General features: G+C 55.6%; 6 protein-coding genes across 7 annotated transcripts; 1 reads left to right on the top strand and 5 right to left on the bottom strand.

Moving 5' to 3' along the window:
• Window positions 1-14598: 14598 nt before the first annotated feature.
• Window positions 14599-15249, bottom strand: IUM83_15740 (uncharacterized protein; the record flags this gene model as incomplete). Its single annotated transcript, XM_067940578.1, has 1 exon — window positions 14599-15249. One exon carries the CDS (start codon window positions 15247-15249, stop codon window positions 14599-14601), a length of 651 nt encoding a protein of 216 aa, XP_067782045.1.
• Window positions 15250-16149: 900 nt separating this feature from the next.
• On the bottom strand, window positions 16150-17496 carry IUM83_15739 (Pectate lyase; the record flags this gene model as incomplete). Its single annotated transcript, XM_067940577.1, has 1 exon — window positions 16150-17496. One exon carries the CDS (start codon window positions 17494-17496, stop codon window positions 16150-16152), a length of 1347 nt encoding a protein of 448 aa, XP_067782023.1.
• Window positions 17497-18332: 836 nt separating this feature from the next.
• On the bottom strand, window positions 18333-21548 carry IUM83_15738 (pectin lyase F; the record flags this gene model as incomplete). 2 transcript variants are annotated; one of them, XM_067940576.1, is made up of 2 exons in its annotated part: window positions 18333-19912; window positions 20357-21548. In XM_067940576.1, the coding sequence occupies 2 exons, from the start codon at window positions 21546-21548 to the stop codon at window positions 18333-18335; spliced, it is 2772 nt and encodes a 923-aa protein (XP_067782106.1). The 2 variants fall into 2 exon arrangements, with proteins under 2 accessions (XP_067782106.1, XP_067782107.1); XM_067940575.1 differs by having other exon boundaries at window positions 18333-21548.
• A 797-nt stretch (window positions 21549-22345) lies between these two features.
• IUM83_15737 (CAMK/CAMK1 protein kinase) lies at window positions 22346-23396 on the bottom strand (the record flags this gene model as incomplete). The annotated part of the gene is made up of 2 exons (XM_067940574.1): window positions 22346-22657; window positions 22725-23396. The coding sequence occupies 2 exons, from the start codon at window positions 23394-23396 to the stop codon at window positions 22346-22348; spliced, it is 984 nt and encodes a 327-aa protein (XP_067782103.1).
• A 392-nt stretch (window positions 23397-23788) lies between these two features.
• On the bottom strand, window positions 23789-25537 carry IUM83_15736 (PDZ domain; the record flags this gene model as incomplete). Its single annotated transcript, XM_067940573.1, has 2 exons — window positions 23789-24214; window positions 24338-25537. 2 exons carry the CDS (start codon window positions 25535-25537, stop codon window positions 23789-23791), a joined length of 1626 nt encoding a protein of 541 aa, XP_067782022.1.
• Window positions 25538-26545: 1008 nt separating this feature from the next.
• IUM83_15735 (uncharacterized protein) lies at window positions 26546-27337 on the top strand (the record flags this gene model as incomplete). The annotated part of the gene is made up of 1 exon (XM_067940572.1): window positions 26546-27337. One exon carries the CDS (start codon window positions 26546-26548, stop codon window positions 27335-27337), a length of 792 nt encoding a protein of 263 aa, XP_067782105.1.
• Window positions 27338-27627: the final 290 nt, after the last annotated feature.

The raw sequence follows: 27627 nt of genomic DNA, 5'->3' as shown, positions 1-27627 counted from the left end.
CTTCCGAGTCGATCTTAACACGTGTTTGGCATTGCTAAAAAGACGTTCAGCCGATGCCGACGTCCCGGTAATAAAACGAAGGTCGGCATACTCCTCGCTCGGTGTCATCCGCTGTCGCTTGCGTTCACGTAATTGACTGGCATAGGTTCGCTTGTCATCACTTTTAGTTGAACTACGCTGTGTCGCCGACGCTGTTGAGGCCGAAGGCAGCAAAAAGCAGGCAACCTGGTCTTTTTCTTCGACCGCGAGACTAGCCTTCTCCCCGTTGATGATCTTGACCACCGCGGACTCGAAGAGCGGGCTGTGCGCAATAGCTGCATCAGCAGCGAGATAATCCTTGAGCTCAGGATAATCTTCCGTCATCAGACCAAAAGTCTCGTGGACAGCACCAATATGCTGGCCCTTTTTCTGCAGGCTGGTCATAATGCTTGTTGGTATTGTGCGCCGCGAGTGTAGACAGGACTGATGGTATTGTGTACCGCCAGTGTAGACAGGACGATCCCAGCGAAGACTCATCCGGAGACGGGAAGGACCCAGCGAAGACTCATCCGGAGATGACTCCTCGGTGAACGAGTTGACGGTGGGCACGGCACGTGCATAGGCGTGATGTGGTTGGATAGACCGAAGAGTGACACTGAGTCCTCGGTAGGGTAAACAACATGATGAGAGGCATCAAGGAGCACAAGGGGAACAACAGGAAGAGGAGGACAGTAAGGTAGATTTGGGCTTAACGATAAATTTCACTTCGGCATTTGCCCTCATAACCAAAAAGAACAGGTTAACAGCCGCACAATCTCAAGCCCACGACGACGGACATGATGATGTCCAGCATGAAGGCCGAAGTCATCCTGGGAAGCGACAACTACATCCACTGGGAGTTCGCTATGCGGATGGGGCTGGCGAGGAAGGGGCTGTTGGCGCACGTGCAAGTGGTGAAGGACCCGAGTGAGGTCACCGAGGCCTGGTTGCTCATCGACATGAAGGCGCTCGGACTCATCGCCCAAGGGGTGGCGGTGGAGCACCACACGAAGATTCGGTCGGCTACCTCGGCCATTCAAGCATGGAATACTCTGGGAGAGTTTTACAACTGGACGACGATGCATAACCGCGTAGCGATGACTCGTCGCCTCCATGAGTTCAAGATGGAGGAAGGCTCGACGATGGCGAAGCATCTGGACAAGTTCGACGAGCTCATCGTGGGCCTGCAAACGCTGGACATGCCGCTGGACGATGGCCGACAACTCGTTATTTTGATGAGCAGTCTGCCTGCTGAGTACGAGTTGATCTCATCGATCGTCGAGAACTCTAAGGACGTGACGCTCATCGAGTTCAAGGAGAAGTTGCTCAAGGAGTACGAGCGAAAGGAGAAGAAGGAGTCTTCGGAGCGTGCGCTGAAGACTACTTCGTTCGAAGGCAAGGGTAAGAACCAAAGGTTCGACAAGGGTTCGACCGGAAGAGCAATGGCGGACGAAAGCTCGGCAGGTTCGAGGGCAAGTGCTTCAACTGCGACAAATTCGGTCACATGAAGCGGGACTGCCCGGAGCAAGGCAATGGTGATACCAACGAAGACTCAATCTTCGCTGTTGGTGAGGATCGGTCGGCAGGGTGGCTGATCGATAGTGGTGCGACGGCGCACATGACGCCACACCGCGACGACTTGTTCGAGTACGCGGACATGTCGGCGGACATGTTTGTGACAATCGCGGATGGAAAGAAAATTCGCGTGGCTGGGGCGGGGTCAGTAGGCTTGACGGGCATTGACGGCAAGCGAATCCGAATGGTGGAGGTACTCCACATACCCGGCCTCGACCGACGACTGCTCTCGGTCGGAAAGTTGGCTGAGCGCGACATGAGCGTGGAGCTCCAGCGCAAGTCGTGTGTCATTTGGAACAAGTCGACGGCGATCGCTTCGGGGAAGAAGATCGGCAAGGCGTACGTGCTGGACGGCCAGCAGGACACGGCGTACTACACGGAGTACTCGGGGGTCGAAAGCGGGTGGGATCTTTGGCACGCTCGCATGGAACACCTCAACGACGACTCGTTGGCGAAGACTCGGCGAGCCACGACTGGGCTGCCGATGACCCAGAAAACGGTTAAGACCCTATGCGGCGGATGCATGATGGGCAAGCAGACGGTCGCGCACTTCCCATCGCGATCGTTGACGAAAACGACACGTCCGCTAGAGCTCGTTCATACGGACGTGATGGGCCCCATGAAGACGAAGTCTAAGAGCGGGGCCAGGTATGTGCTTACCGTTGTGGATGACTACTCGCGGCACGTCGTGGTGTACTTCTTGACTAAGAAGAGCGAGGTCGCGGTTAAGTCCAAGTTGTTCACGAAGCTGTACCAGAATCAGTGGGGAGAGCGCATCAAGTGTCTGCGCTCGGACAATGGCAGCGAGTTCGTCAACAAGTCGATGGACGCGATCTGCCGGCAGAACGGGATCATGTACCAGAAGACCGTCCCGTGTAGCCCTCAGCAGAATGGAGTGGCAGAGCGGATGAATCGAACGATCATGGAGAAGGCTCGGAGCATGCTGCATTACAAAGGGGTGACCACGTTGTGGTGGACAGAGGCAGTCAGCACGGCAGTGTACTTAACCAACCGGTCGACCAACAGTATGCACCCAACGAAGACTCCGTACGAGTTGTCGTTCAAGGCGAAACCTAGGCTGGACCACTTACGTGTGTTTGGATCGATCGGGTATGCACACATTGGCAAGGCCAAGCGCACGAAGTTGGAAGCGAAGAGCTTCAAGTGCATGTTCCTGGGGTACGCCGAAGACTCGAAGGGTTAGCGAGTGTACGACTTGGAGTCAAATAAGGTGAAGGTGACCAGATCGGTGAAACTCGACGAACGAGAAGTAAATGGCATCTACGACACGGCGTCCACCGAAGACTCGGTGACCGTCCAAGTGGAAAGGATGCTGCATTACCGGAACCTGCGCAGCAACCTACGACTGACAACCCATTGGAGTCAGTGGGAGAAACCTCCGAAGACTCGGAAATGCGAGAGGCGGAGTTGAACAAGTCATCGGTACAGGATCTGACGAACTTCCAAAGGGTGGGGAACCCAGCGATGACTGAGGAAATGGTGTTCCACCCAGAACCGGAACGAATCCGGCGTATACGTGAATCTGCGATTCTTGGGGATGGATTAGCAGGTGCCAAAGACTCGAGGATGCACAGCAGCGAAGACTCGGACAACGACGATCACTTCTGGCCTCCATCGCCTAAGCGACCGAGGTATGACGAGGATAACCTACTTGCAGAAGCTGTGTTGGCGTACGCTGCAGATGTCGGTGAGGCGGACGACGCGCCAAGCGCGTATCAACAGGCGATGCGTAGCAACGAGTCTTTGGAGTGGATTAAGGCGATGAACGCGGAGCTAAAAACACACGCCGACAATGGGTCCTGGACGATGGTGCAAATGACAGCGAATGCTCGGCCGATCGGATGTCGATGGGTGTTCGCGAAGAAGCGCAACGAGCACGACCAAGTAATCAGGTACAAGGCTCGCCTGGTGGCGAAAGGGTTCAAGCAGAAGTTTGGCGTAGACTTCTTCGAGACATACTCGCCAGTGGCCAACATGAACTCAATCCGAGTTATGTTGTCGGTGGTGGTGACGAAGGCGTACGTGGCCGAGCAGTTGGATGCGGACACTGCGTTCCTCAACAGCGGACTCACGGAGCGCGTGTACATGGAGGTGCCCTACGGCGTCGCGAACGCGAGGAACATGATGTGCAGACTCGAGAAGGCGATCAACGGTCTGAAGCAAGCAGTGTATGCTTGGCACAAGACTATCCACCGAGTTTTCGTGAACATCGGATTTCGGAGTTGCGGGGCCGACCAGTGTGTCAACGTCAAGGGCATGGATGACAAGTACGTGTACATCTGCCTGTACGTGGGCGACATGATCATTGCGGCCAAGACGACTGCCGAGATCCAGGAGGTCAAGGTGGCGCTCAAGAACTCGTTCAAGATGAAGGAGTTGGGCGAGGCCAAGTTCATTCTTGGTATGGAGATCAACCACGACTACATGGCCAAAACGCTCATGATAAAGCAGACGCGTTACATTGACGACGTGGTGAAGCGGCTCAACCAACAGGATGCCAAGGTGGTGGTGAACACGTGCGAGTCGGGTCTGAAGCTGTAACGGGGTTACACGCACAAGTGGCTGCAAGCCACTTGTGAATTTAACAGATAGGTTATCTGTTAAAAGTTTTGGATACTTCCTCACCTTGGTGTAAGACACACCAATGGATACATTGAAGTGGACCACCACAATGAGTGGTCCACACATACCCAAAGATCCTATTGGTAGAAAGCAGCATCTTTCTACCAATCAGAGACATGCATATTAGCGGGGCTCTGACAGCCAGCCGCTGCCAACCCTTTCATAGATGATAAACAGTTTTTAGCAGATTTTAGAGGAAGATCAATTTACAAGCAATACAGTTCTCATTTTACCTTAAACTACCTACTTGGAGTCTTGTCTAAGTTAACTTATATTTGTGTATTCAAATATAATTAACCTAAGTAATTACTAAGTACTTACGCTTCCTCATACACGTTGCGCAACGTGTAAGCTAAAGTAGTGAGTCAAGTTAGACCCACTACACCTGGTAGCACTTTGTAGTCCGTCCAACGACCGACTGCTTGACGTTCGTACGCGGTGTACGAACGCGGAGCCGAGAACCACATGAGCACGGAGGTGCCCATGGAGAGCTCCAACACGCCTGCAACGCATGTTGCACGCGCTGACTGCCCCCACCTGTCTGACCCAGAATGGGAGGCCCTCCAACGACTGTCAACAGTCATTGGAGAGGCGGCGATAGCCACGATGCTGCGTACGCTATCGCCGACGGAGCAACATGGTGTTGCTCTGGGGTTCATCATGAAGGAGCAGCGTGATGCTGCTTCCTCAGTGACGGCGTCGTCAGGGACGACACCGCGTGCTCAACCATTAAAGTTGAGCGTAAGCAATTACGTGGGAAGAGAGGGCGAGCCTCTCCTCCGATGGCTTGTCGAACTCGACACAGCCATAGCGCTCGATGTATCGTCGACCCGTTGTCAAAGGTTGCGTTCGCCATGTCATGTCTTGGTGGACGCGCAAGGAGTTGGGCGTATGGGCGCCGACTCTCCGATCCTACGTGCTTCAGCACGTACGAAGTATTCAAAGAGGAGCTCAAACAAGCGTTTGAGCCCCCGCAAAACGAGTTCCGGTCGAGGGCGGAGTTCCTCGACCTTCAGCAGGGCAAGCATGACGTCCATGCTTACGCGCAGCGCGCACGATATTTGGTATCAAATATCGTGACTAACCCGATTGACGAGGCGACCAAGGTTGTCACGTTGATGAAGGGGCTTAGAGATGGGCCTGTGAAGACCTATCTCTTCCGAGAGTACCCGAGTACTCTCGAAGCTGCGATTACTCTTGCCATGCAAGAAGCGTTTAGCCTGCGGCAGGCTAAACTGCATGTGAACGTGCCGAGGCCGCAACCACGCCCGGTAACGAGTACGGGAGGCCCGGAGCCAATGGACCTCTCGAATGCAACAACCGCTGGTTACCAGCAGCAGGGAGGTAACGTGCGATGCTTCCGTTGCGGAAGGATCGGTCACTTTGCACGGGAGTGCACAGCTCCCATGCCCCCTGTAGGTGGCCGTCGTGGCGATGCTAGGCATCGCCGCGGACCAACAAAAAACGCGAACATCCAGTAGGCGCGGGGCGCCCTACTGGTAATGCAGTCGCGCGTGCCGACATCGGGCACGCGACACTGAGGACTGCAGCCCCCAGTGAGACCAGCTCTCACTGCAAGAAACAAGATGACAGGCCGAACCTAGTCATCTTGAAGGTTTACTCGAAGAGAGCGAGTGACTCTCTTCGAGCTTTGGTAGATTCAGGCGCGTCGAACAACTTTGTTCGACTACGAAGCCTGTCGAGACTTGACTTCGAGGAAGTAAATGTACCTCGAAGTCTTCTGGAAGTACGACTGGCAACAGGTGCCATCGTGAAGACCGAGAAGCGCGTCGTGAACGTGCGCTTCTCGTACAAACAACGAGTGTTTGTCGAACACTTTATCGTCCTGGACCTGGACGATAAGTTCGACGTGGTAATGGGCATGCCGTGGCTTGCACGGCATGATCCGGTGATAGACTGGAAGAAGCGCACGCTCGTGCGCTTCGGACGCGACAGCGGAACAGAGAGCGATGGCCCTGTTACCGCAGCGCACGCACCAACAGGTGCGCGCGGCTCACCAGTCGAGACAGCGCTTAACGCTGCTGTCCCGGAGTGCCCAAGGAGTGCGCGAGGTCGCGCACAAGTGAAACCCACGTCGGCAATGCTGCCGACGTCGGAAGAAAAAGATGTGTTGGTTCCGGGAACCAACACCCACGTTCAAGCGTGTAAGGGACAGTCCCTGACCCGAACCGGTCAGGTCGACAACGACGCGTCGGCTCCGGGAGCCGACGCATCCTCGGTCATGAGGGGCTCCGCCAATGAATGGCGTCGAGGTGACGAAGGCGTGTCAACTCCGGGAGTTGACGCTGCAAACAGTGCGGACGGTTGCAAACGTACCGCACTGACGCAATTTGCATGCTGTCGTGCAGCCGGGCTGCACGACGAAGCGCCATGTGACCAAGCTGGGCTTGATATCGCGCGCCGGCAGACAGGGTCTGCCGGCGAACAACTGTCCACGGCCGGGCCTGGACAAGAAGAACAACTGTGTGGAGCCGGGCTCCGCACAACAAGAAGACGGCGCAAGCGGAAAACGCTGCGCAAGTCTCGGTCCGGGACCGAGACGCATCAAGAGCAGTCTGCTCGGCAGACTGCGGCGGTGACGCCGAATGTCGAGACGCTAAGCGTCTTGACGCGCACCGATACTGGATTCCAGTATCGTGAGATGGAACTCGCTAGTCCTCCGACGATGGCGTCGGAGTTGACTTCGCTTCCAGCCATGAGCTAGAAGCGCTTCACGCGCGACTTGCACGATGGACGCATCGAGCAAGTCTGTGTTCTTTCGGACAGCGAAAGAACGGAGAGCGAGAGCGAAGAGCTGAGGCAGCTCTTCATGGGAAGTACCACTGAGAGTGAAGACACTCTCAGTGCGAAGACGAAGCGAGAGCGCTTCGAGGAACAAGGTTGGGACTCGCTGAAGTCGAGTCCCTATTACGAATTATTGAGGGAGTACAAAGACGTACTCCCGGAAGAGATTCCTGCGGAGCTTCCGCAGGATAAGGGCATTCAGCACGAGATTGATCTCGTGCCGGGCACGAAGTACTGTGTCACGCGGCAGTGGCCACTGCCGCGAGAGCAAGTAAAAGCGATCGACGACTTCTTTGAAAGTCGTCGTAAAGCAGGACAAGTGCGGGAATCAAAGTCCCCGCACAGTGCTCCGACGTTCTGTGTCAAAAAGCCACAGGTCGGATGGCGCATCGTTCATGCCTACAACAAGCTGAACGATGCGACGGTACCGGCGCAGACGCCGATACCGCGAAAAGATGTTATCATCGATTCGATGGCCGGGAGCACCGTTTACAGTGCTCTCGACTTGCGAGATGGATTTTATCAAATCCTAATGCGTGAGAGCGATATCCCTCTCACGGCAGTGAGCACGCCAAGCGGCATGCTCTGGGAATGACTAGTAATGCCACAGGGGCTTAAGAACGCCCCTGCGACTTTCAACAGGTGCGTGACGCACTTGTTGCGCTCGGTGCGCGACTTCGCACCGAGCTACTTCGATGATGTGATCATCCACAGCCGGGCTGTGGACGGGAAGACCGACGTAGAGATGCACAGGGTGCATCTCCGGAAGCTACTTGAGCTTATGCGAAAGCATAAGCTCTACGCGAACCTGAAGAAGTGTATCTTCGGGGCGAGCGAGATACCCGTCCTCGGGTGTCTCGTAGGGAAGAATGGTGTTCGCCCTGACCCGGAAAAGGTCAGAGTGATCAATGAATGGCCAACGCCTTCAAGTGTCAAGGAACTGAGGCAGTTCCTTGGCTTGGCCACGTACTTGTGCAAGTACGTGGAGGAATATGCGGGCAAGATCCGCCCGCTGTCACAGCTTCTTAAGAAAGAAGCTGTGTGGAATTGGACACCCGATTGCTAAAAGGCATTCGATGCAGTCAAGCGGGGCTTGACTGAGGCGCCGATCTTCGCAGTGGTTGACCAAGATCGCCCATTTCACGTAGTGTGTGACGCATCCGAGTTCGCGATCGGATGCGCGTTAATGCAGCACGATCACGAGGGCCGTGATCGTGTCGTCTACTACCAATCGCGTCAGCTGAAGCCAGCTGAGCGCAACTACCCGGTGCATGACAAGGAACTCCTTGCCATGAAATATGCACTCGCAAAGTTCCGAGTGTATTTGCTTGGGAGTAGACCATTTGTGGTCTACACCGACCATGCTTCACTGCGCACCGCAGTGAAGTCGCCACATTACTCACAAAGAATGGCGAGATGGCTCTCATTCTTTGCGGAGTATAACTTCCGGGTCGAATACAAACCCGGAAGATTGAATGTAGTGGCCGACGCGTTATCACGTCGGCCGGACTACGCAGAAGCTGCTGACGTCAATGCCATTGACGCCATGCGATCGAGCAAACCCACATCGTCTCTGTTGGACGATGTGAAGGCCGCGTACGCGCACGACGCGGACGCGAAGCTCTTGCTGGCCTATGGCACAGCGCCTTCTGACAAGTCCCGTCAGAAGCTGCCCAAGCACCTTCGAGCGCGTGCACACCGCTTTCGTGTGCACGACGGACTACTGCTTTACAATGCAGTCGACGACAACGCGGATCGCGTTGTCGTGCCGAATGACCATGACCTGCGACTCAGGATCATGTACGAGTATCACGATGCCCCGACTGCGGGACATCTCGGACGTGAGAAGACTTACGTCCTTCTCACGCGCGACTTCTACTGGCACCACCAGTATAAGTGGGTGCGCAAGTACATCCGTGCTTGCGAGGTATGTCAACGCGTAAAGCCTGCGCCATTCGGGCAGGCTCCTTTACAATCACTACCGACTCCGTCGGAGAGTTGGAAGTCCATGTCTTTGGACTTCATCTTTGGTCTTCCCCCGGATAGCGGAGGGAACACCGGCGTTGTGGTCTTCGTAGACCGCTTCAGCAAGATGGTACATCTTGCTGCGGTGCCAGCAGAGGTGACCGCGAAGCAGACGGCCCGTCTGCTCGTCGTCATGGTGTTCAAACACCATGGCATGCCGTCCGACATCGTGTCGGACATAGACCCGCGCTTCACAGCGCACCTGTGGCAAGAAGTGTTTACACTTCTTGGGAGCCAGCTTTCCATGTCGACTGCGGATCATCCGCAGACGGACGGTCAAACCGAGCGCGTGAATCGCGTGCTCGTCGATATGTTGAAGAGCTACGCTCACTCGTTCCAATACTGGAGCGAGTGCTTATCGATGGCAGAGTTTGCCATCAATAACTCAGTGCATGCCTCGACCGGGCATACACCGTTCTACGTGAATGCCATGCGGCATCCACGTCTACCGAGTTTACTCAGAGTGATGGCTCCCACTTTAAGTGGGGGAGGATCTACGACTGCAATACAGCAGCCGCAGAAAACCGCTGACACTTGCACAGTGTCAGCTGCAACAATGGACAAACCACATGAGTCTGCGCAGGGCGCCCCGACCACGGGTCTGCGCAGGGCGCAGACACCGCAAAGAACCACGCAGAGGCCGGGCCTCTAGCGGAGAGCGAGCTGAATGACTTCAGCTCGGATGCAATCAGTTTCATCACCAAAAGACAAGCCGTGATTCGGTTTGTCCAAGACATAATAGCAGCTTCTGTTGATCAACAGAAGCTGAACGCAGACAATGCGGGCAGAGGCAACACAAATGAATTTAAAGTTGGTTCATTAGTTTTGTTAGCTACACAAAACCTGCCTAGATATGCAGTTTCGGGTTTCGGAGCAAGCAAGCTTGCTCCGCGCTTCATCGGGCCGTTCACTGTGTTGGCACGGCACGGCGACGCATACACGCTAGACATACCGTCTAGCATGCGCCTCCATCCGACCTTTTACGTCGGACGGCTGAAGCCATACCTGCAGCACGAGCCATCTAGCTCGGCTGACCCGAAGCCTCGGCAGGAGCCGAGGCAGAAGCGGAGGACTTGGCCTCGGCAACGAGCAACCTCTCCTCCAGCGCGCGGACGCGCTGGAGCAACCCCTTTATCTGGGTCCCCAGCTCGACCTGGATATTCGAGGCGGTCTGCGAGACCGCCGCGACTTGGGCCTTCTGGTTCGCCAGCTCCTGTTTTAGGGCGGCGAACTCAGCGCCCTGCAGACGCTCCACGGCGGTCACCCGGTCGTGGAGAGGCGCATACTGATCAGCCCGGGGCTGATCATACCCGGGGCGTGTTCCCACCCCCGCCACCGCCGATCCGTGACGCCCGCAGCTCAACCCGCTGGATTGTTGAGCGGATTGTTGACCATAGTATCCCGGAAACGAACCCTCAAGGGGATCGTTTTCGTATTCGTTGGAGAGGATTTCCTCCCCATCGAGATACATGGGAGCCGCGGAACGTCTTGCTGGAGGACGTTCCGGAAATGGTGAGGGCGTACGAGGAGTAGTACGCGCTGGCACAGCGGAAGTAATACGAGCGCTGCGATCATCGCCAGCGCCCGAACCCTCACGTGCTAAGAACTTAGCACGGAGCTCTTTGAGACTCTCGGGCACACGGAACGACGTGTACCCGTTCAGGTCGCGGTCGCTCAAGCGGACCGCGCCTGGAAAGCACTTCGTGCACTGAAAGCCCTCGGGCACAGCGCACGGCACATTTGCCTCCTCAGCAGCAACATGAAGTTGCTCCAGCTTTCCACGCTTCGAGTACGTCTCGAAGCGATCACGCGCTTGCTTAATCCGATCACGGTAAGCACTCGGCCTCTTGTTGAAGTTTTCAACAAAGGCGTTCCAACTTTGACAAAGTGCCTGCCACTCGGGCACTTTGCTGCGAGAAGACGTCTTCTTGCTTTGAAACCATCGGAGCTCATGAAAGAGTCCGATGTAGTAATCGCGCCTTTGATGCGTTTCCGCATCAAAGTGCAGCTCGGCAGCCACAGCGTCATCTTTGATGGCGCTACATACGTACAGCGGCACCTCATTCGGAGGCACCGAGTTCCCATACGCGGACGGCATCCACGGATCGCGCGCTGCGCCTGCAGCGCGCGGGGAGCCTTGCGCTTTGAAATCATGCTCTGCAGCAGCAGTGCGCGGAGTACTGAGAGCCCCAGCGGAAGAGAGTGGGGTATCACTCTCAGTACGCGAACGCTTCGAACTCGAAGCGTCCGATTCGTCCCCTTCACGCGGGCGAACGTTCTTGGCGTGAGGGTCGAGCGATTCGCTCGACACTGAGTCTTTACGCTTTGAGGGCGAGTCCTCCTCGCCCTCCATGTCTTCATCGTCGTCGTCGAAGTCGACGACGTCGCCGTACTTCGCCTTCTGGCGTTCGAAGTAGTCGTCGATGGAGAGATGACTCCCCACCGACTTTGCGGACTTCTTCTGAGGCGCGCTCATCGTTGAATGAGCGCGGATTTCTTCTCCAAACGCGGAGAATTGACGAATGGTCAATTCCGAAGATTGACGTGCGGAGACCCCGCGCGTCTAACCTTAAGGGGGGGATGGTGTAACGGGGTTACACGCACAAGTGGCTGCAAGCCACTTGTGAATTTAACAGATAGGTTATCTGTTAAAAGTTTTGGATACTTCCTCACCTTGGTGTATGACACACCAATGGATACATTGAAGTGGACCACCACAATGAGTGGTCCACACATACCCAAAGATCCTATTGGTAGAAAGCAGCATCTTTCTACCAATCAGAGACATGCATATTAGCGGGGCTCTGACAGCCAGCCGCTGCCAACCCTTTCATAGATGATAAACAGTTTTTAGCAGATTTTAGAGGAAGATCAATTTACAAACAATACAGTTCTCATTTTACCTAATCTAAGTCACTTGGAATCCTTTCTTACTTAACTTATATTTGTGTATTCAAATATAATTAACCTAAGTAATTATTAAGTACTTACGCTTTCTCATACACGTTGCGCAACGTGTAAGCAAAAGTAGTGAGTCAAGTTAGACCCACTACAGAAGCTGACGAAGACTCAGTCACCGACGACTCACGCCGAACGTGAGACAATGCAAGTAAAGCCATACCGAGCACTCATTGGATGTCTGTTGTACATCACAACGTGCATTCGCCCGGATGTGGCATACATAGTCACGCAGGTGTCAAGATTCTTGGAGAATCCTGGGCAACAGCATTGGAAGGCTGCGGTCCGAGTGCTCCGGTACTGAAGAGCACCCGAGACGTCGGCATCGTCTACAACGGCAATGAAGAGAAGATCGTGGTCGAGGCGTACACGGACGCGGATTGGGGCAGCAATCTGGATGACCGCCGCTCGGTGTCCGGAACGATGGTGCTGATCAGTGGGGCGCCGGTGGTCTTCAAGTCGAAGCACCAGCGCACGGTGGCGCTAAGATCGGCGGAAGCCGAGTACATGGCACTCGGACTGTGCACCCAGGAGGTGCTGTGGGCCCGAGTCATGCTGAAGGACCTGGGCCACGAGCAAGTGGGAGCTACGCGAGTGTGGGAGGATAACCAAGGTGCCATCGCGTTGGCAAGTAACGCAGGCTACAACGCTCGGACTAAGCATGTGGACATCAAGCACCACTTCGTCCGTGAGATCGTGGCGCGGGGAGTCATCGCGGTCGACTACGTGCCGACAAGGATCAGCTCGCCGACATGTTAACGAACGCTGTGGGAACCAAGCGCCTGCAGCGCCTGTTAACGAAGGCTGTGGGAACCAAGCGCCTGCAGTACCTGTTCGAGGCGAGTCGAGTCATCGCCAAGGCTGCTCGACACTAGCGGCGAGTGGGAGTGTTGGTATTGTGCGCCGCGAGTGTAGACAGGACTGGTGGTATTGTGTACCGCCAGTGTAGACAGGACGGACCCAGCGAAGACTCATCCGGAGATGACTCCGCGGTGAACGAGTTGACGGTGGGCATGGCACGTGCATAGGCGTGATGTGGTTGGATAGACCGAAGAGTGACACTGAGTCCTCGGTAGGGTAAACAACATGATGAGAGGCATCAAGGAGCACAAGGGGAACAACAGGAAGAGGAGGACAGTAAGGTAGATTTGGGCTTAACGATAAATTTCACTTCGGCATTTGCCCTATTCTACACAAGCAACCAAAACAACAATGCTTCTGAAATCACTGAGGGACGGCACAATCGTTTTAAGGCGTTCCGAGTCAGCACGACGAACCGAGTCAATATCGTCCAGTTGTCTGGCCTGTCCTTCAAGTCACAAAACGCGTTCAAGCATTTTGTGCGTCGACGACCACCAGGACACATTGCGCCTGATTGGAGTCGGCGACGTCAGCTCGCGGAGCGCCCCGGCAGCTTTCAGATTTCGCAGCTGCGAAACAACTTTGTCGACCCTGGTAATCGTCTTCTCTACTGCTGGCCGTCGAGCGAGGTAGGCTTTTACAACCAGGTTCACCCGCATCCAATCAGAGGAACCCCCATTAAGTCAGCGAGTGCCTTGTTAGTCGAGCAGTTGTCGCCAATGATGACAGCCGGAGACTTGATTGTCGTGTAGGAACACGCGCTAAATTATATATTGGCACACTTTCCCCACCAACAACACCCACCAAGTCACCGAAGACTCAATGGGCTTGTTAGGGTTAGAACCTGAAGGACCAGGAACTTTCCCTTGCACCGGGTTGGTGTACCGAGCTTCCGCTAGTCGACCGACGGAAGACTCAGCGTCACTAGCCACGAGCAAACGCTAGCACGCTCTCACACACAAAATATACCTCGCATGCCCTCAGAGGAAGGGTCCCGGCCTGTTACGGCGTGATACGAGGGTGCTGGAGCTAAACTCCGGCGGGAAGAAATAAATGGAGTGCGCTCTCTTTCCTCCAGTTCCTGGCGACGACTCGCCCTAACCAATACACCGGCCACTATTCTCTCGGCCCTGCCAGGGATGAACACACGCTACACTAGTAGATGTGCCCACCGACAGTCATAATCCTACCTACCAGGTTTACCTTGAGCTGCAGGTCGTTCACTGCAGGCACCGGTGTCGCCCTTGCGTGGTTGGGAGGAAAGGCTGTTCTGTTATTGTTGCCCGAAGGCTTATCTTGTCTTCTCTTAAGTTTCCTATCGATCAATACAAATATCAAGTATAAACGCGCCCGTTTTGGGACCGCCAGTTGTAACTCAAGACTCTTTGGCGCTTTCTCTGCGACGTGGTGGCGTTACCGACGACTCAAACGGCCGCTGAAACGCCACCGACGACTGTGGGCAGGCGCCGATGACTCGTAAGTTCGGATCTTGCCAGTAGGTTCGCACCGTACTTAGCGAGCTGCAACCGTCCACGCTTGACTTGGGACCGTCGACGAGTCATCGTCACCGACCAATTTAGGCCAATCAGCGACCGGGGCGTTTGGTCCAATGACTGGCGATGGGTTGTGACTTGCCAGTTGGCGCCGGCGCCTCGAGTCCTCTTCGCCCCTTGTCTCGGCTTTGGGTTTTGGCTTCGGCTTCGTTTCCCGATATCACATGATCGTCTTGCCGATACCCAGTACAGACTCTAGCAGAGCGTAGTGCTCCTCCGCCGTGTACGACTTCTCGTTTAACGGAGGGGAACAGCCCAGCAACACCTCGTAGTACACTCCGTTCTCCATGAACGTGGCGATAACCGCGATGTAGTGTGTAATCACATCGGTCCACCCATCAAACATGATGCCGAAGAAGAAAGGCAATTTGTTGACAATTTGGTTTTCGACCAAGGGGACCAAATGCGTGATGTACAACATGAGGGTGTTGCTGCAAATTGGGTCGAGCTGATACATCGAGCGTGTTAACACATTATCCACCTCCGAGAGTGGCATGTCGCGCATAACAACCCACTCAATCCATCGAAACGAAGAGAGCTCTTGGCTCGAGACGAACTTCTCCCTCTCAAAACCGAACGGGTTTCCTTGATCCTTTTCTGCTTGAACAAACTTGTCCATGTAGTCGGCCCCGATACAACTGATGAGGTGCTTCCGGACGTTAGAGTACCCAGTTTTCCAAGCCTGCTTGGGCTTTGCTGGGCACTTGCGGCACTGGTACGTGACGGATCCGTCGGCCACGGTTACGTCGAAGAAAAACAGCACTTCAGTAGGAATGCAGGACGTGGTGATGGCGGTCTTGCTGAGGGTCATGGTGGACGACGTGCGCGTAGTTGCGGTAGTGGAGGAGTGGTCGGAGGTTTGCAAAAGCAGAATAAAGGCCGAAGACTGTCGGGTTGCCCCGAAACGCTAGTAATTTCGCTCGCTGCTTGCCACCCAACGCCATTTTGTACTATTGACGGTTAGGAGTCGGGCTAACTTGGAGCTCACTTGCTTCTGAAGCACTCAAGGTGTAACCGGTTAGGTATAGGCGCCAGTAAGAACCGCAATGCTGCAGTGCACAGCAATATGTATTGCAATTTCCGGCAAGCTTGCAATATGGTATTGCAAGTAGTATTGGTAATGCCAATACCCGCAATATATTTTTGTCCATCACAGGTGCTCGTAACACTAACTTTTGGCGCGTATTCTCTGGATTTTATCCCGAGTTGTTGGGGCGAGGTGTAAATCACAATATAAACACATAGGCCTGAATCACTTATAAGGTGGTAAAAGAAAATTGTATCTGCACGAACCTGTTAGGTTTTATACCGGTGCGGATATTTAGTATATTATCCAGATGCGTGTCACTTGAGTCTTTTGCAGCTTAGAAACAGAACTTACTTCACAAACATATAAAATAGAGCTTCTCCGTGCTTTAGCACGGCTTAGTCCACAACTACTGCAAACCTCTCGCAGGGGTGGTATTTGCGCTAGGCGAACCCAACGACCTATATATAATACATGTATTGCCTCGAAGTGGAGATTGTTTTTTTTTACTTTTACCGCAGCGCAACATTTAATAAAATACAGAAGTCAACGAGAACATCCATTCGAATTCTTTTACGTCATCTCTACAGGAATGCAGACTCTCTCTGTGTAACCCACGCATTAATCTCTTTCGACAAGCCACTTGTTCTCATCTTGGCACTCTCCCAGAGATTCGTTGGAGGATTATAGCTTGTGATTCCCGTCCGTCTGCACGACTGATTCTGTCGGGCTTGGCTGACTCGGACTTGTCTGTGAAGTTGACTGACTCGAACTTGTCTGCGCACTTGACTGGGCAGTGTTGTTGCCATTCTTGCCGTCTGACTGTTTTGGACTCGACTGAGCAGTGTTGTTGCCCTGCTTGCCGTCTGACTGCTTTGTACTCGACTGAGTGGCGCTGTTGCCCAGACCGCCGACTCCGAAATTCCCAGTCCCCACTGAAAACTTGATAGCCGATGCCACCTTGAACTGATTGATCAGCGTCTTGACGTTAACTAGCTGCGAGGCCACTTTACCTTGCGAGGTGCCCTTCAATGAGCCGCTGTTAGCGAGAACGTTCAGCTTGCAGTCGCGACCGATGCTCGCCTTGCAGTCACTGGCCACCATAGGAACCAGGAAATTGCCCTTTGGATCATTGGCGGTTGGCAGTTTTACTGAATCAAAGTAGTTGCCCTCGGCCAAAGCGTATCCTCCCGTAGAAACGTCAAATGCGTGACCAGAGTTATCGTAGAAGTAGTTGTTGGCGGCGTAGACGACAGTAGTCTCACCGTTGTGACCACCGACCTTGGGCGATCGACCCGATGTGTGGTGAATGTAGTTTCCAATCAAGCTCAGCTCGGTCCTCTTGCCCAAGAGCAAGAAGCCCCAATAGTGGCGGCCATCGCACGAGGTCGAGTATTTGGTTCTGCCGTCGAAATCTGAGTTACTGATCGTAAGGCCTGTAACGCCTGAAAAGTTAATGACAATCATTTGGCGCCCGATGCTTGAGATTTTCACGTGGTCGATCCAAATCCCCTTCGGCGCATTCTTGCCATCGCCACGGATGGTGATGGCATCGCCACCCCACACGAGGTGAGGGTTCAAGTTGGTGATGTGGATGTTCTGGATAATCACGTTGCTGCCGGTGATCATGAGTCCCTTGCCGTTGAGGACACCCTTGGTGCCTTCGCCCACCAGCGTCTTGTTGCTGCCAACGGTGAGAGGAGTGAGAGCCGCGTTGTCATAGGCCACGTTAATCACAGTTCCGTCGCACGAGGTGAAGCTCGGTTGAATCGAATCTTGCCCCAGAAACCCGTTCTTCTTGGCGAGACAGTCAATATTGTTCTGTCGGCGGCAACCTTTCTCTTTCTTGGACCCCTCGGTGTTGACGAAGTTGAATCCTTTCTTGAGGACGATAACGCGGGGTTCGTTGCCACTGAGAGCCGAGACGAGTTCAGAGATGGTATTTGGAACAATTGGGTTGGCGTTGCCTCCGCCTGATGTGCCGACCGCAAAACCTGGTGCAGTGCCTTTGACGACGGAGGCGTCGCACATGAAGCAGCTTGCAAGAGCAAAAGCCAAGCTTAGAAGCACGGTTAGTCGTCGTCGGTCATGCAACATGCTGTGTCAACTTGTCGACAGGCAAAGAAATTGTGCTTGATAGGAAGTGGGGGAAATTGCAAGTGACTTGATAGCGTTTGTTGGTATGAACAGCTCGAAGGACAACCACTGCCAAGACTGTACTGTATTCAAATCTCGCGTTCTGGTAAACTAACAACCGTGCGTTTCTCTTCGCACACGACTGGAGTCACTTGCATATCAAAGCTAACCAACAGAAGGCGTCCTGAATACCTGGTGTTTTGAAAAATCTAGTACCTACGCATTAATACTCCGAAGTAACTACATCACTGTAGTACATGTAACTGTACTAATCTTTTCTAGCGTGCCGTTATTGACGAAGTGAGAAAGATGTCGGCCTTGACGTCGGTGACCTAAGCGATGTAAACAGAATAATCAGCGGTAGCTGTAGTACTGTAGCTACAGTACCTTTGATTGTAGCTACTTCCTTGCTTCCAGCCTGAAAAATACTTAGTATAAGTATACACTATCGCCACGCATGTATGTACAGCACAGCTCTATAGTCGCCTGCTGTCACTGAGGTTTTCATATGATGCTTTGCGCCTGGCCGTCAACAAGGATTGTGGTTGATAGAGCACACATCCATTCTATTTTTTTTTTTACCAACAACAGCATGAAGTGAACTCTCAAGTGAACTCTCAACTTCGTCAGTGGAGTTCCACCCTCACCACAAACGTTGGTACACTTGGAAGGGCTTTCAAAATCCATAGGATATACAACACATATACACCACCAAGTCGACCATAGTTGATCTAGTTCGTTTGAGCCACTCCTTGCATCATATCTCCCCACTGAGCAGTTGATTCGGCAGCTCCCGAGTCCTCCGTGTAAGGGGAAACAGTACCCAGAGGCATATCCGTCGAAGAAGCCTCATTCGCCGTTGATGGCGACTCCATAGGCGGTGCCTCAGCCCAGCTACTGGACACTGCCTGAGCCTGTTCGGGCGTGTCCGATGTTGGCGGCAATTCAGTCGATGTTTGAGAGATTCCAAAGGATCCTTCAGTGGAGCCGCTGGGAACCTGCGTGTTAGTCGATGTGGAGTCCTGCGTCGTCGACGTCGAGCCTGTAGAGAACGAATCCATCGATGTCGGTTCCGAAGATGTAGCTGAGGACTCTTTAGATGGAACCATCGTTTCTTGGGTTGGTTTTTGAGCGGCATTGGCAGATCCCACGTCACTCGAGGTGCTGGTCTGTATCACACTGCTGCTTTCCAGCTGACCAACACCAAAATTACTGCTTGCGACCGACAGCTGAGCAGCGTCAGTAGCTGCGTAGCCGCCGATTGGCTTCGAGTACTTGCTGATCTCCGCTAGAGCCGTTCTCGCCGAGTTTGAAGTCAGTGCACCGCTCTCCTTGAGCACATTCAGCTTGCAGGCGCGGTGGATTGAAGTTTTGCAGTCGCTCTCTCTGGCAGGCACGAAGAAGTTCCCTTCCGCATCTTCCAGATTCGGCGTCTTGACCGAAGAGAAGTAATTCCCCTCTGCTAAAACGTACGCACCGGCAGCAACGTCAAACGCGTGGCCCGTATTGTCGTCGAAGTAGTTGTTGGCTGCGTGCACAGCCACATTTTGGCCCTCGGTACCTCCAATCTTTGGTGAACGGCCAGACGTCTGATGAATGTAGTTCCCAAGCAGGCTGATCTGCGTGGTTTTGCCGTACAGCAGGAAGCCCCAGTAGTGATGGCCATCGCACGAGGCTGAGAATTCGGTTTTGCCGTCGAAATCCGAATTACTGATGGTAAGTCCCGTAGCTCCAGAGAAATGAACCACCACCATCTGACGACCGATGCTTGATATTTTCACGTGGTCGATCCATATGCCCTTCGGAGCTTCGCCATTGCCACCGATAGAAATGGCGTCGCCACCCCACACCAAGTGCGGGTTCAAGTTGGTGATGTGGATGTTCTGGATAATCACGTTGCTGCCTTCGATGAGAAGGCCCTTGCCGTTGAGGACGCCCTTCGTGCCTTCGCCCACCAGCGTCTTATCACTTGCCACGGTCAGCGGCTTCTTGGGGGCGTTGTCGTACGTCACCTGGATGGAAATCCCTCCGCTGTCACATCCTCCCGTTTGCTTCATGCTCGTGTCGCCGTCCATAAGGATGACATCCTGCCCTTGGAAGCCATTGTGCCTAGCGAGGCACTGCTGGTTGTTTGTCGGACGACATCCAGCACTCGTGCTGTTGCCTTCCGTTCCAACGAAATTGAACTCCTGTTTGAGAACAATGACGCGAGCTTGCTTGTCGCTGAGGTATTTTGCCAGCTCATCGATGGTGGCCGGGTAAACAGGCTCCGTGTTACCACCTCCAGTGGTGCCCGCAGCGAATCCTTGCGCTGATCCAGCAAATGGCACAGTGGTTCCGGAGGTTGAACTCGCCGTTGAGGACTGGACTGGGGCATCAGGGTTTGATGGAATTTCCGTAGGGGTCCCCGTAGAAGCAAAATCATTCGTTTGTGACGGAGATTGCGTTGAAGGCGCCTCGGTAGCTGACGGTAGTTCAGCCTGAGACTGAGAACCTCTCATGCTAGTTACAGTCGGAGCTGTGGTTTCTGGAGTGTCTTGCGTAGTACTTGGAGCATCCGATTGCTGAATAGCATCAGATCCACCCGTGCTTGTGGGAGGAGCGCCACCAGAACTGCTCGACGGCGTGGCAGAATTACCTGAGCCGCTTGACTGTGAAACGGTGCCACCTGATCCGCTAGATTGAGTGACTGAATCGTCTGACCCACTCGACTGTGCTGCATTGTTGGTTCCAAGGTCTCCGACACCGAAGTTACTTGTTGCTGCCGAAAACTTCGTGGCGGCCTTCACCTCGTATCCACCAACTTCCTTCTGGTACGTTTTGATCTGGGCCCCCACCGCGTCTTCCGAGTACCCAGCAAGCTTGCCACTGTCTGTGAGCACGTTGACTTCGCAGTCACGCCCAATGCTAGCCTTGCAGTCGCCGCCAGCAGTTGGAACGAAGAAACTTCCTTCGGTCTCCTCCATGTTGGGCATCTTAACCGAGGAAAAGTAGTTGCCCTCCGCCAACACGTACGCGTTCTGCCGGACATCAAACGCGTGGCCCGTGTTATCTTCGAAGTGGTTGTTAGCCGCATGAACGATGGCATTCATATCGGACTCACCTCCGATCTTTGGCGAGCGGCCTGATGTCGAGTGGATGTAGTTTCCAAGTAAGCTTAATTGTGTCGTCGAACCATAGATGAGGAAGCCCCAGTAGTGATGACCGTCACACGAAGTCGAGTACTTTGTCTTGCCATCAAAGTCCGAGTTACTGATCGTGAGTCCCGCAGCCCCACCATAGTGAACAACGATCATTTGCCGCCCCACACTCGAAATCTTCACGTGGTCGATCCACACGTTCTTAATACTTTCTTTACTGCTGCTCGCGCCCATCGAAATGGCGTCACCGCCCCATACAAGGTGCGGATTGAGGTTCGTGATGTGGATGTTTTGAATGATCACATTGCTGCCGATGATCAACAGTCCTTTGCCGTTCAGCACCCCCTTCGTGCCTTCACCGACGAGAGTTTTGTCGCTTACTACTGTCAAAGGTGTCTTAGCAGCGTTGTCATAGGTCACTTGAACGGAAATGCCACCACTGTCGCAGCCACCAGTGTTCTGCATACTGGTGTCGCCGTCCTGGAGAATCACGTCTTGACCCAGAAATCCGCTCTTCTTGGCTAGACATTCCTGGTTATTCGTCGGTCTGCAGCCGTTTGCTGTGGTCTTGCCTTCGGTGCCGACGAACGTGAACTCCTGCTTCAGGACGATGACGCGGGCTTGCTCATCGCTTAGGTATTTCGACAGTTCATCGATGGTGGTCGGGTAAACAGGATTGGCGGTGCCGCCCCCCGTAGTGCCAGCCGCGAACCCCACTGGGGAACCGGTTGCACCTGGTCCGGCTTCGGCGAAGCTGCCGTGCGCTAGTAAGGTGGCGAGCAGTGCACCAAGCAATACTGGCACCATACTTGCGGGTGTGTTAGCCAGCTAATTGTCGTTGACGTGGCTGTGGACTTGAGAGAGAATTCAAGAATGAAAGTCTGCGGGTTGTGACGATACAATGCGCCTACCGTAGCAATTGTTGGGGGTCAAGCCCCATAGAAAAGTTCTTGCTGTTCGACGACGATACAAGCTTCCGACCCCGACAAAATGCGACAGCAGAGCACCCACAACTTCATCGTTGCACTTTGTCATAGATACGAACTTGGTGATCTCGGGATGTTGTCGTGTAGCGAAACGCACGGCGTCCGGCTCAGAGGATCCTGGGTCGGAACTGATGGTAGACGCACGCACGTAAAACATTATCAAGACAGTGTTTATCACCTTAGTGTTGGAACGACGGTGATAAATCTCTTGAAACGACTCCGCGCAACGCAGAACTTGGGCCGTTTGACACATATTCAGCGGTTGGAGCTTGTACGTTGCCACAACGATTGCACAGCAAAATTCATGTAGGGGACGTCCTTCCTCACCCGCGGCTGTGAGTCTGCCATCCTATGCAGCCATCGTGTAGCGGCACGCTTCTGAGATTAAACAAATGCCGCTATTCCACCGAATTTATCAACATTTTTAATCACCAAGTTTTCTTTCTTCAGCTACCCGGCATGCACCAGGGACATACACTAGACTAATAGATCAGCGTGTTATTTTATAGATTAGCAGGCAAAAGTTGCCTGAGTTTGTGCGCTCGTTCCGCCTCCACCGGAGCTGCGTCGCGTTTGATATTGTCCTTTGTCCAACGAAGCTACCGAACGATTTTGTTTTCAAGTCGGCGGGCTGCGCGATGCCTTCAGCAGTCGCTGCGTCTTCGTCACGGCCATGACGGCTCCCACACCAGCACGGAATTTGTTGCGAGCTGTCAAACGCCGCACCTCCTTCATGTTCTTACCCACCGAAAGCACTGGCGCGTCGTCATCGGCCTCCTTGATGTCGTTGAACCACGGGTGGTTCAGCACTTCTTGCGCCGACAGACGCTTGGACGGCTGTACCACGAGCATCTTGCAGATCAGGTCCTTGGCCTGCTGCGAGACGCCGTCGAAATACGGCGCCACGAACTCGAAGTCGCCATTGAGAATCTACACAGCCCAAAAACTAGTTAGCTCCAACTTACCAAACAGTGCTTCGCAACCGGCAAAGGCTCACCTTTCGCATCTCCTCCACTTGGTTTTCGTCGTAGAACGGCGGGAAACCGCATAGCAAGATGTAGGCGATGACGCCGAGGCTCCAGATATCGCACTTGCTGTCGTACGGCAGCTTGCGCACGATCTCGGGCGCGTAGTAGCCCGGGGTTCCGCACATCGTAGACATGTTGGTCTCCTCAGTCACGAGCTTGGCAAAGCCGAAGTCAGCGATCTTGATGACCGCGTTCTCCTTTTCGTCCGCGTAGAGCAGGTTTTCGGGCTTCAGGTCGCGGTGGGTCACGCCCTCCGAGTGGCAGTAGCGCAGCACCTTGGCCACGACTTTGACCACCTTCTTGGCCTCGGCCTCCGTGTAGTACTCCTTGGCGATGATGCGGTCGAAGAGCTCGCCTCCTTCGGCGTACTCCATGACCAGGAAGCACATTGGACCATCGCCGTCGTACACGTCGACGAGCTTGATGATGTTGGGGTGGCTCAGGTCCTTGAGGATCTCGATCTCCTGCACCAAGTTGCTGCGGTCCTTGGGGTTGAGCGCCGCCTTGTTGATACACTTGACGGCGAAGCGCTCGCCCGTCGCGCGGTTGGTGCACTCCTTCACGACCGAGAAGTTGCCCTCGCCAATGACGCGTCCGATGCGGTACTTCCCATTGAAACCTGCAGGGACTTGGTCCGCCATGTCGTTGCTCGAAGCTGCCAGAAATTGCACTGAGGAGAGACCGAGTGCGACGGACCGAGGCTTGCCCACTACCGCCAAGAGGCCGAGGAGTTCGCGAGGTCTGAGCCCCTAAGGCGAGGATGGATAACGGCTCGCGGCTGGCCCCTAAGAATACCTGTTCGCTATAAACAAGCAGATCCCCGTAAAAACGGATGCCATGAGTCCCCGATTGACAAAGTGCAACTTCAACACGTTCATGTATGTACATGTGTAGCCATGTCTCCTATTTGATTGATAACGAAATGAACCTCTCACTACGCTCTGTATCATCTACCCTGCTGCTCGGCGGCCCTAAAAACAAACAAAACCACTGGCCTCTTGTGTCTGTGCATCGGCGACGGGCCCTGAGTCTCTTAGTCGATGGCCTGGAACGTCAGCACGACCGGTTTGGGCACGTTGCGCAGGTGCATCGTGGACCGCTCGAAGCCCAGTTGACGGACGTCCTTGTCGCCGATCTTGATCAGGATGTCGCCCACAGCCACGCGCCGCAGACCGGCGCACGTGCTCTTGCCCGTGCGCTTGGTGATGAGCACCACGGCGCCCTGCTTCGACTGCGCCTCGCGCACCGTGAAGCCGAACGGTCCGTCCGTCCACTGGATCTGGTAGTACGCGTTCGTATCGATCTCGAAGAACTCCTCCTCCTCCATCTGCGGCGCGGGCTGGTACGACTGCTGGAACGACGACTGCTGATAGAGCTGTTGCTGCGGCTGCTGTGGTGTCTGGTTGAATGATTGCTGCTGCTGCAGTGGCGACGGCTGATACGGTGAGTGTTGCTGCTGCTGCGGCGGCGGCGGCGGCGCTTGTTGATAAGATTGCTGCTGAGGCTGCGACTGATAACCGTTGTCTCCGTAGCCCTGGTTTGCCGTAGTCTGGCCGAACGACAGATCCTCCGTTGCCGGCACTTGGTGTTGCTGCGTCTGGTACTTGCTAGAGTGCTGGTGGCGTGACATCGTAAACGAGCTGTTGCTGCGCGCGCTTCGGTAGCCGAGCAGGCTGGGGGCGGCCTCGCTCTCGCTAGCAGCCGAGTAGCTTCGTCCCGACGCCGGTGCAGGCGGCGCACCGCCAATACTCGCAGAGCGCACGGGGGACGGCGCTCGCGGCGGCTGCGACGTGGGGCCCACGCTCATTGCCGCCATCTGCGCAATCGGCAGCGACGTGCTCTCCACGAGCTTGGGCGGCGTGCCGGCCTTGTTCCTGTTGGCGAGGGGCCGGCGGAAGCGGATGACCGCCGGCTTGGGCACGTTCATAATGTACTGCATGGTCTCGTGGAAGCCGTGCTCCTTGGCCGAGCGGTTGTTGACGAGGACGATCTCGTCGTTCTCCTGCACCTGCGCGAGCTGCTTGGACGTGCCCTTGCCCGTGAAGGACCGCACGTAGGGCAGGCCGTCGGGCGACGTGCCGACCACGAGGCCGAGCGAGCCGTACTCCCAGAGGAAGTCGTACTCGCCGTCGCCCAGCTCGGGCAGCTCCATCTGCAGCTCGTCGGCCAGCGGCCGGCGGAAGCGCAGCGTGATGGGCTTGGGCAGCTCCTTGATGATGCCGATGATGGCCGAGATGGAGTGGTCGCTCGTGGGCGTCTGGTTCACGTACACGAGCTCGTCGCCCACGCTCACGTCGCGCTCGAGCGCGGGGCTGTCGGCCTTGCCCGTGAAGCGCTTGACGAGCGGCAGCTTGCTCTTCGGGTCGGTCGTCAGCACGATGCCCAGCGGGCCCGACTCCCACAGGTACGTGTACTCGTTGGGGGCCAGGCCGGGCAGGTCCTTGGCTTCGGCGCCGTAGGGCGACAGCTGCAGCGTCAGCCGCACGGGCTTCTGCACGGAGCGCAGCAGCTTGGTGGCGCTGGCCGCGCCCAGGTGGTACACCTTCTCGTCGCCGATGGCGATCAGCATGTCGCCGGCCACCACGTCCTGCAGGCCGCCTCTGGACGCGCCGCTGGCCGTGCGCCGCGCCAGACACAGCACCGTGCCTCGGTCCGACTGCACGGGCGTCACGGTGAAGCCGAAGGCCGCGCCGTCCGCCCACTCCACCACGTACATCTTGCGCTCGTCCAGCCGCACGTCCACGCCCGTTTGCGCGGTCTGCAGCGCGTTGGCGTCGGCCATGCTAGCTGCCTGCCGTGCCTACTACCTGCCTACCTGTCTGTGGGCTGTGGGCCTCTGTCTCGATAGTGAAACGAAGAGTCCTGCGTGACGAGGGGTGGGAACAAAACGGCGACGGAGACCTGCGCGACTTGATGTTGATGTTCCGCACTTCCGACTGAGGGATCTATGGGACGAGCACTGCGAGAATGGATAGTTTGGGTATGGAGCGCACCGAGGGTGATTTCGTATAACGTACACGATGCAGCAGCCCTTCTTCGTGTGTCACGGGCGCCATGTGGACGACGCCGCGACGCAGCCATGCTGGCCACGACCACTTCAAGCAATAGGCGCTCGCGTTGGCGCGGCGCTGGCGGCCCGCGGCCACCGAAAGGTAAAGTCTCCGGAAGGCGGCACCCTTCTCTGCTTCGTCGTCAGTTCGCATCGGACGGGCAGCAGCAAAGGCGTCGCGCGTCGGAGCGCTGCAGCTCGGATGCGACAGCCACTTACCATTGCATTGCGCTGGGCGCTGCGGTGCCAGCTGACCAAGACACGGAAGGTCGATTTCTTAGGAACCGAGGTTTCGCTAGTACAGTACTGTACGGCAAATTGCCGGCGGCAAAGCGTCCAGGCTGACGTGGTCTCTGATGCACAGGAGCTCGTCTCGCCGACTTGCAGCTCTCTGCTGCACGACACTTGTGAGTGGTGAATCACCACTGGTGATTGCTTTCACGCGTGAGGTGACATCTAAACATTGGTGCATTCTCGCTTGACGTTGGAGCGCACGAGCGCTTTGGCAAGTGCGTCGAAAGCGATTCATGTACTCAAGTGCGTGGGACCAACGTACGTGTAGCGAAAAGCGGAACAGCAGCAAATTCCAAGGCTTTCTCACCGCCTCAGCTTGTTGTCCTAAATCCGAGTCATAATTCGCCGTCTCCAGCCCCTAATAGCACCCTCTCCATCCACATACAAACTCCAAGTACGCAATAACACCCCAACCGCTCACTACCCAACACTACCCGACTTGACCTCATGGCGTCGCCCGTGCTCGCGTGGCTCGTGGTGCTGGGCGCCGTGGTGCTGACGCTGGAGATCCAGCGCCGCCTGCTGCTGGCGCGTGTGCTGGGCGCGCTCGCGATGCTGCTGGCCTGGGGGCTGCTGCTGTCGGCGCAGCTGCAGCTCAAGGCCGCGTGCTGCGCCGTGGTGTACCACGGGCTGGCCGAGGGGCTGCGCCAGTGGCAGCGCAGCTTCCCGTGCGTCGTCGAGCGGCGCAAGGACCGCAAGGTGGTGCTCTGGCTGCTCTTCTGGGCGCGCGTCTTCATCTGGGGCGCCACGCTGGGCGGCGTGGCGGCCTTCGCGGCGCTCACGAGGGGCCAGACGTCGCCCAGCTGCGCGCGCGAGGCGGCCGCGCTGGCGCTGTACTACGAGCTGGTGGAGGTGCTGGTCATGCTCTACTTCGCGGACGAGGAGCTGCCCTACGTGTGGCACCGGCGCCTGGTCCACTGGCTGGCCGCGCTGCTCGTGGGCTTCCTCGAGAGCGTCGGCTGGCTGGACGCCCTGCTGCGCGGGCCCTGGCTCGCGGGCATGTCGCCGCTGGCGCTCGTGGGCGTGCTGCTCATGGTCATGTGGCTGTCCATCGAGATCCCGTGGGACCGCATCGCTGACGCGAGCAGTCCGAGTTTGGTGGAGGAGGAGGCGGCGTACGACAAAGAGCAGGAGCAGCAGCAGAGAGAGGACGAGACCTTCAGCAACAACAGGACGAGCCACCGACCGGGGCTGTTCGTGGACACCAGCAGAGAGCAGAGCTTCTACTTCGGGGCGTGATGCGGTGCTGTTCGTGGCCAAAAATTCCTGGAGACCCTGAAGAACGAGAAGCGGCCGCATGACTCGGGGACGGACGCTCGAGCTCACGTGCGGATCGATAACTTTAGTATTTATTCACTTTGATCCCAGACTTGAGGCTTACGCGTTCGCTTGTTATTTGCTACGGGCTGAGGTGGACGCAGAACTGCACCGGGCTTTCGCGGGTCGGGCGCTGAGCGGTGGGAGGCGGATGGTGTCCGGGAAGATGTCGTCGGTGGCCTCCAGGTTGGTCGCTGCCGTGGGCGCTGTGG

The sequence above is a fragment of the Phytophthora cinnamomi genome, assembly GCF_018691715.1.
Source record: "Phytophthora cinnamomi strain GKB4 chromosome Unknown Contig111, whole genome shotgun sequence".
Taxonomy (NCBI): domain Eukaryota; phylum Oomycota; class Peronosporomycetes; order Peronosporales; family Peronosporaceae; genus Phytophthora; species Phytophthora cinnamomi.
Note: the sequence above shows the minus strand (reverse complement) of the source record. Positions and strands in the feature narration are given on the sequence as shown.